This window comes from Osmerus eperlanus, chromosome 6 (assembly GCF_963692335.1).
Source record: "Osmerus eperlanus chromosome 6, fOsmEpe2.1, whole genome shotgun sequence".
Classification (NCBI taxonomy): domain Eukaryota; kingdom Metazoa; phylum Chordata; class Actinopteri; order Osmeriformes; family Osmeridae; genus Osmerus; species Osmerus eperlanus.
Genome location: NC_085023.1, coordinates 18,511,613 through 18,520,293, shown reverse-complemented (window position 1 = coordinate 18,520,293; position 8,681 = coordinate 18,511,613). Strand labels below are relative to the sequence as shown.

General features: G+C 45.5%; 1 protein-coding gene across 5 annotated transcripts; it reads left to right on the top strand.

Annotated features, from left to right (window-relative positions):
* The first annotated feature begins 459 nt into the window (after window positions 1-459).
* cfap36 (cilia and flagella associated protein 36) lies at window positions 460-8,667 on the top strand. Of its 5 annotated transcripts, none has more exons than XM_062464198.1 (12): window positions 460-776; window positions 1,477-1,541; window positions 1,699-1,800; window positions 3,079-3,193; window positions 3,274-3,361; window positions 4,754-4,907; window positions 6,542-6,613; window positions 6,876-6,978; window positions 7,060-7,232; window positions 7,343-7,498; window positions 7,728-7,820; window positions 8,377-8,667. In XM_062464198.1, the coding sequence occupies exons 1-12, from the start codon at window positions 674-676 to the stop codon at window positions 8,458-8,460; spliced, it is 1,308 nt and encodes a 435-aa protein (XP_062320182.1). In that variant the 5' UTR covers window positions 460-673; the 3' UTR covers window positions 8,461-8,667. The 5 variants fall into 5 exon arrangements, with proteins under 5 accessions (XP_062320182.1, XP_062320183.1, XP_062320186.1 ...); XM_062464199.1 differs by having other exon boundaries at window positions 461-776; window positions 6,876-6,951; XM_062464202.1 differs by lacking the exon at window positions 6,542-6,613 and having other exon boundaries at window positions 461-776; window positions 6,876-6,951.
* The last annotated feature ends 14 nt before the right edge of the window (window positions 8,668-8,681 follow it).

Here is an 8,681-nt window from a genome sequence, read left to right as displayed (position 1 = left end):
TTTCATTTCACACTGAGACCTGTTTGAGGACTTTGTTGAGTGGTTTAAACTAAACTATGTGAAGTTTAACGTGGGGCAGACTAGGGATATGAGTGGTGAATTTCAGGAAAAAGAGATCCGCCAACTCCTGAGGGGAATGACAGAGTGTAACTGTAGTCTACTCTGTATCTAACAATAGAATAAGCATAACGGAATGTTCAATGTGGCTCTACTCCAACGAGATTGGAACGACAGAAAAATTATCCATAAACACCAGTCAACAAAACGAATTAAAAGAGTTAAGTCGTAAATGTATATAATTGTATTTGTAGCCTATTGGTAGTTTTTAACAAGTCACCAACTCCTCTTTCTCTCCTCTTCCACCCCTCTTCTCATCACCCATGCAGCAGGCCAATCATCGCCTTCTAGAACGCAAAATCCCTGACGTAATCGGTTACCATAGGGACCGATTATGTGTCAACGCATTTGACCAATTCGAAATTCATGAGTAGGCATTTCTCTTTCAGATTTTCTGGAGGTTATGTCACTACAGAGACTGGTATGGATTAGCTAGCAAGATCTTAACAGATGTCTGTATACTTCGACTTGCATTGTGCATGTCTGTACAATTTAAAAGTTGAGCGCTTTGTCCTAGCTAAAGAACATAGCAGGGTGTTACAGTACAGCGAGCAACATGGCTGAGGACAGCGAGTGGGTCGTGGAAAGCATTGCAGGATACTTGGGAAGTCCTGAATGGGTTGTTCCCGTTACAGACTTCATGGAAAACAAATGCACAGGTACAAAACCTACGTCTGCATTCTTTGCTAAAATTCAGCCTTGGATAAATGTTGCAGCGTGTAATGTAGCTACCAAACTGCAAATCTATGCATTCACGCTTCCATTGGTGTTTTGATGGAGGCGGGGGGGTCTGTGTTGCTGCTGAGGTGCTGCCTGGTGTTGTTTACATGGGCTTTTCAGTCTCAGAATGAGTCTCAAAGTGAGTAACGTTAAATAGATAGTTACTGCTGGTCATTAGATAAACCAACACCTAAAGTTGACTAGCTAATTAGCTCTCCCACGTTAAATTCCTTACTTTTTCAGTTATCTAGGCCACTGTTACGCGTAACAGTCACGGTTTATAAGCAAGCTAGCTTAGACTGAGCTAGCACACTAGCCATCTGGGAAGTGATCTGGTTGCTAAATAGTCCTTGAAGTTACTTCAGATACCAAGGAGTATCTGTTGATGCACAAAATTATTCTTCCAAAACTAGCCAACCAAGTAACGTTGATGTAGCTAGCTAGCTACAGTTGCCATATACAGTAAAGCCATAACAGACAGCCATAACAGACTTGCATACAGTACTTTGCATAATTATTTTCTTCCAGGCGTAGGTTAATACACATTACTAATACTCACTGGTTCCAAATAAATAGCTTGATGGAAAGCTTGCATATCTCATCGAAATTGATGGCTAATTCAAGTACATTTTCTCTCAGTTTTTGATGATGAAGATGAAAACAAATTGACGTACACAGAAATCCACGAGCAGTACAAGCACTTGGTAAGTGGACCTATACAGAAGTTTAAACAAAACTAGAAAGGGAATTTTGGGTTTTGAGAATAATGGTGATTTAGTCATTTCAAGGTCAACATAATCAATAATATGTTTTACTGACATGGTTTGGGGCTATACTTATAATTGTTATGTTTCTCCACAGGTGGAAAAGTTGTTAGAGACCTACATGCAGGAAGTTGGCATAAATGAGCAGCAGTTTTTGGCGGCATGCTCTTCCCCTTTTGCTCAGTCCAAGACCCTACAGGTAAGCTTCTACTGTACACTATTTACAGACTCCCCCACTTCCATCAATTTGGTGGAATGGTCGACATAGGAAAAGCAATCCATAAATAAGAATAGTTGGCAAGTGATATCGCAATATATCAAGGGAAATGCCAAGATGCCACTCAAAAAGTATTGTCTGGAGAAATACATTTTGTATTCTGTAGATCCTTGGTAACGAAAGAGTAAGGAAGTAGTTATCCTTAGGCAATACGTTTCTAACGTCTAGGCATGTTGAGACAAGATCTGTGTCCCATGTAGGTGGGTTGATGTCATGATGTGTTGACGAGCTGTTCTCAGATGTGCAGACACAGGACATCCCCTGAACTTTGCAGCACCTTTTTCAAAACTGACTGTTCCTTCCCAAGAGTCACCCCCCACCCACCCTTCCTCTGTGATTATATCAGAATTGCCGATATTTAATGAGTGGCTCAGTATGGTTCGTTCAGTGTCAAGGCAATCTGCCGCATGCTGATGAGAACTTGATCTATAGCAGGATTAGCTCAGCTAGCTGGCAGGGAAGCCCTGAATTGGGTTACTCAGATAAAGGAAGGGCTGAGGCCTGAAGTAGCTATTCCTGTTGTAGAGTGATACTTAGTCTCAGCCAGGGCAGGCAGCAGTGATGTCCTGTGGGACTTACCTGGTTGGCTGCTGCCAGATAAAGCTCTCAGTTGTGATTAACTTGCCCAAAGAAAATCCAGGATGTAGCCTAGGCCTCAACCCTCAGTCCCAGAGAGAGATAGGGAGTGAATTCAGGTGACCCACTTTCAGCTCCTCTTGTCTATGCCAAAGGACACATTGGATATCAGTCTGCCAGTTTACTGGATGCTTGTGGGAACCCATCCTGCTGACACTTCGCTAGGTGACCCTGAGGGCAGTGACACCTAGCCAAACAAACACAGTAAAGACTATTCCAAGAGTCATACTTGTAAATCTCAACACAGGATGCACTTACTGATGTAGAACTTAATACCAGCCTCCTTTTTAATGAGTTACATTTTTATTTATATTGGGAAACCACAAAGACTGCGGCTTGTATTTTTATTTTAATTATTACTTTTATCACTTGTATTATTGTTTTTATTGTATTTATGTAAAGCACTTTGAGCTGCAATTCTTGTATGAGATGTGCTATATAAATAGTCTTATTATTAATCCCTCACAGGCCTGAGCAACGTTGCCAGGGCAAAGATCGGTCTGACAGTTAGAAGGTGATTTCTGTCAGGAGTGTCAGTGAACTGTCCTGCTGTCTGTCCTGCAGACTGTGTTCCAACCAGTTGTAGCCACTGATGACTTCCAGATGTTCCGCTCCCTGATGGTGCAGAAGAACATGGAGCTGCAACTCCAGGCCCTCCGAGTCATCAAAGAGACGAACGGTACTGTTCCAAACACATAGACACACACATACACTTAAGCATATTTTGTACTAATTGTGTGTGTGTGTTTGTGTGTGTAGGAGCCCTGCCTGAGTGTCTGACCGACGGGCTGGATGTGATGACTGAGCTGGAGCAGCAGGAGATGAAGATCCTACATGAGGTGCTGAGGTAGGTGCCCAACTCAACTTCACCTCAGGTCGTCCCACCGAGCAGGCATTCGTAAAGCTAGGCCCACCCTCTGTATCCCATAACTGCAAAGGGTGTTGTTAGTTGTAATGGTTGTTGTTAATTGGGAAGGAAGCACTATGGATTGGTCTCTGTGTATTCCTTAGTTTGTCACACTGTGATGTTGACCCAGGGCCTGTAGGGGACGATCTGGTCACTGACTGACCCAAGGGGGGAATCACATCACTGGTGGGGTACAACATGTTTACTATTTTGCTTGTTTTTTCTTCTTTAAAAGCATGTCACCCGCAGACTCACTCTAACAGTGGGAGGACACTGACCCAAGTCTTCTGCTTTAGTAGGATCTTTAGGTCTTATAGGATATCTGCTGGAGATGCCAGGCTGATATGTGGGTCTATAGCGACCTGGGCCAGTTAAGCTCCTTAGGATCTCACCAATATTGGTTTGAGAGATTTACACTGCACAGCCAACAGAGAAAATAGTATTTCTATCCTTTGTCTGCCTGGCTCTCTCCCCCTTGTTCCATCCTACCTGTGTGGGCATGGCCAGATTAATGTTGAGTAGTAGTGAAGGGGGTGTTTCAGGTCTTTGACTTTCAGGCCGAGGTGACGCCAGCCTTAATGCTCTGTCCTCTGTTGCCCTCTCATGCAGTCATTAGATCAGTGACACAATGGTCAGATGAGGCCAGCAGCCGTAATGGAGAGCTCTCTGAGATAGAGCCATCTCCAATTGGCTGGTGAAGATCTCAGAGGAGAGAGATGGTTAGGTCAGGCAGACAGGAACCTGCTAGTATGTGTAGCTAGCATGCCTCAAACCTCATTTTGGCTCTCAGGTACTCAAGTGGCTGAACTTGCCTACGGGGGGGGCGGTTTGGTTTGGGATCAGTTTGGCTGTGACTGTCGGGTATGGTGCCGCAAATCCTCTGTTATGGAAAGTCTGGACGTTTCCTCCCAGGCGTATTAAGCTAATTAATCAAATTAAGAGATCTGTTTGAGTGGCAACCAGGGGATGACTCAGACCATGCCCTGGGGTTACTGCTGCTCTGAAAGGCTCTCTGTGGTTACATCACACCCACACCCTGGGCTCATTCTGCTATTAGGTTTTAGTAGCAGAAAGAGGGGAGTGTTTGGCTCAGTGGTTAGAGCATTTGACTGTAGATCAAGAGGTTGCAGGTTAAATAAAAACCTAGCCAATGAGCATAGCTGGCTTAGTTAAGACCAGGACTTTCATTTTTCAATCAGAGGTGATTTTCATTCCCCTTGCCACCTTCGTTCATGGTTTGCTTTATCCTCTTTTTTTTCTTTTTTGATAGGTCTAGTGGCATCCCCATCCTTTATCTCCCTCTCTCTGCTGTGTGTCTGCCTGTGTCTGCAGAAGGTCAAAGGAAGAGTATGAAGAGGAAATGTCTCGAAAACTGCTACTGGAAGAGGAGATTGGCTCCACTTCCAGCAGCTGTGCTGATAGGCCGGTTCCAGAGCCCGTCAATGTCCGTAATCCCGCCCCGACTCTGCAAACAAACACCACCGAGGTGAGTTACCAGATCCGTAGCATTAGCGTGCAACAACATTGCATGTTGTGGGAGGAACACTGAAGAAAGTGGCAATAAACTATTTATCCTTACAGTAGCCCTGTTAATGTTATGGAGTGGACTGGGGTCAATTCAGTATATTACTATTTCATCTAACCCTAAACCCCAACCCTAAAAAAGGGTCGGGTTGGGCTGTGGCTAACCTTAAATCTCGGCCTACAAGAGAGATGGGGGGAGGTGTGTAGCAGGGCCAGACTGACGATAAATCCCACGACAGTCGAGAACTCTTAACCCTAACCTTAACCCTAACCATAACATTAACCCTACCGCTAATCTGAAAAGTACAATTTGGGGCAGTGAAAAAGTGCACTGCAGTGTTTCCCATCCATAGATTTTATTTTACAATTTAACATAGCAACAAAAAAACATTTGATTGTAGAGCTGTGCGCAGCGCATTGATTAATTCAGCTCCTTCTTGCCCTGCTCGCGTTCTCTCTCTCTCACTACAACGGACCCGTCTGTAAATAGCCTTTGGAAGCAATTCAGATACCTAATGTTTTGAATTTAAAAGGTATTGAATACTTAATATTGGCAAAACCACATAATTTGTTGGTTTTGAATTCACCTATTTAAAATTGAAATATGAATTTATTTTATGTTTAAAAAAAGGTTGCTCAAATTCGGACAGTAAAATTCAGATCACAAAAATTCTAAAAAAGAAATTCAAGCTTCACAAAGGAGTATCATAATTCTGTGCACAGATGTGTCGGATACATTCAAGTTAAATATAATAATTGTTAAATACATTTGGCAAATATAACATTATGCTCCAAAAACGATTTTGCGCACGCAATGCGCACCTGCATCAGACGTACAACGTCTGGCTCCGCCCATGCCTACCGCCACAAATATAATAAGTCTGTGGGAAACACTGCAGCGACATATGGATGATCAAATCAAATTTATTTGTATAGCCCTTTTTACATGCAAGCATGTCACAGAGGGCTTCACATACGCCCATAGAACTGCCCCTCAACCAACCTAAACCCTCAAGGAAGACAAGGAAAAACTCACAGAAAAACTCCCAACAGGAGAAAAAATGGAAGAAACCTTGGGAGGAGCAATTCAGAGAGGGATCCCCTCCTCCAGAGACGGTTGGTGGGAGAGAGGAGCAGAACACAGGCTAAACATAGTCATACAGTGTCGATGGGTTTTGAAACACCAAAATCCATTGTTCAACTTTATAGATGTAGGACAGGACCGGGAGACTTGCGACCAGGTCCAGCGTTGGCCGACCGACGACCAGGCAGGTGCTGACAGCTCAAACCCCCCACACCACAAGGGATGTGTGTGGGGGGGGGGGCAGAGAGAGGAGAGCAGGGATTAGAGAATGCCAGGAGCAGCTAACAGTTACAGTCATAATAAAATGAGATCCCCACCGGTCAAGTGTGGACTAGTGCAGCAATTTAACAGAGCAAAAAGGGGTATTTGATGCAGCCCCACACACCAAGACAGCGACAGCCCCCCTCGGTTGGAACATGAAATCTGGATGATGCACTTCTCTGATCTTTAGCCTGTATTTTAACCTCTGTGCTGGGTCTGTATTCACTCCCCTGTATGCTGTTCATGCTAAGCCCTTGGCTGAGGGGAGCGGGGCTGCTACCCAGCCTCCAGCCCCTGTCCCTCTTGTGAATGGAAACTGCACGGTAACTGGCCCTGAACAGTTCTGTATGCTAGCAGTGCAACTATTGTATCTCAGCCTCTGTGAGGAGTCCTGATAGTGGCATTGTCATAGTAACTGTCCTTAGTGATGTAGCGTAATGCTAGAGCCAAACGTGTGTACACCTTCAGTAGAACCCTGTCGTAGTGGGCCACCTTGTAGGCCTGGGTGGTGATCTACTTTAGAGTGCATCAGGACAGACTGGATTAGAGAGCTGAAATAGATGCCATGTGTGCCCTTTTGTGTAGATGAACGGTGCCCCTCAGAAGAAAGCGGCGGAAAAGTCAGGGGGAGCCGAAGGACAGAAGAGTTCAGCCAAAACAGGTACATCCGGCCACTGTAAACAAACAGGTAATCCCCTCTCCTCACTTCTTTTCTCTTCTCGTGTACCCTCTCCTCTCCTCACCTGGTACCCTGATGTCTCCTGCACAGAGTCGACCTGTGGAGCCGTGGAGTCCAAGGTTCTTCCAGCAGTCAGAGCTCCAGTGAAGGGTACTGACCCTCCGGTCAGCTCCAGGGACAAGACCAGCATCTCCAGCAGCCAGGCAGCAGAGGGCTGGATAGAGGCGGCCCGCCAGGAAGCAGGCATTTCCAAGCCATATACTGTGAGTCCTGCTGCGTACACCATGTATGGTCAAATGTTACAAATTGAACATTATGTGCAACACTTGTTTGTATTTGAAGACGTGAAAGCAGTGAGCGGTGTGTCTTCCAGGAGCTGTCCATGGCCCAGCAGGAACAGCTCCAGCAGAGGGCGCTGTACCTGCGGCAGCAGAGAGACAAGCTGCAAGCGCTGAAGAAGGAGCAGAGACCCAAATCTGTCACGCCAGAGGAACCGCCAGCAACCCCCGCCCCCGCTCCGACCACACCGGTACGAATGCAACACAAACGCTCGCAACACACACCTGGAAGGAACCACGCGGTCTTTAGTGGTCACATTTCTTTTTTTTCTTTTCTTATTTGTTTTCTCTCTATTGAAATCGTCATCCCTCTTGCTTTTGCCTGTTGGTAACAGCCAGATCTGATTGTGTTCCCATTTCCTCTCATTGAGTTGTTTGTCATTTCGTCCTTCTCCCTGTTTCCCTGCCTGCCTGTGTAAGGAGGGGGGTCCCCAGAGGAACGGGGCGGTTGGTACGGGTACTGTCTCTCCCTCACAGCCCGGCCACTCTCCTGGGGGGGGGCACAAGCCGAAGGTGACCTCATCGTCTGTGTTGAGTGACTACCTGCCCTAGTTCAGCAATGGCTGCCTTGGCCTCAGTGTTGTGTGCTTTGGGCAACTGGCAACTGTTGATTTGAACTGCATAAATATGAATCATGTAGGTGAAAAAGGATTTCACCCATGTGTGATGTGTATAGGGTATACTAGATAGACTAGTCTTGGCCTAGTGGTGTAGGCATGAGGTAGTCTGGTAGATAAACAGGACCAATTACTGATTAATCCAACAGCCACATTGGCTTGAAAATGCAATGCGTTCATTTAGCAGATGCTTTTTTCCACGCAAAAGGGGATTTGAACCCTCTCATTTGGACCCACTGATTTGCATTCAAACGCTCCCCCCCCTGAAGCCATACCCTCAGTTTACTTGTCACTGTTTTACGTTGTGAATGAAGTTGGTCCAGTCTGTGTCTTGTGTTGGCTAAAGCACGCTTAGATCCAGAGTGCCTTAGCAGAAGCCCAAACCAGCTAGTGAGACGCTGCCACTGACGAGTCACGAGACTCAAACCTGTCCTTCCTCCTCCTCCTCGCAGGAGATCTCAGTGGAGGAGAAGAAGAAGCTGCAGAAGAGGAAGCACCTGGCTGAGAAGCTGAAGGAGGAGGTCATCAAGAAATAACACTGACCTGCAACTGTGCATACGTTTAAAGAGCAACTGTAGTCTTACCAGGACTGAGAGCACCAGAGCTGAGGGACTATGTGCTTAAGAAGGGGCCAATGGATGTTTGTATCGTAAGAATGCAGTATTTAAAATCAGTCTTAAAGGGTATAATAATGCACCAACTGTAATATGATGTATGCAGTTTAATAAATACAATTTTATACATGTATGCCTCAGAT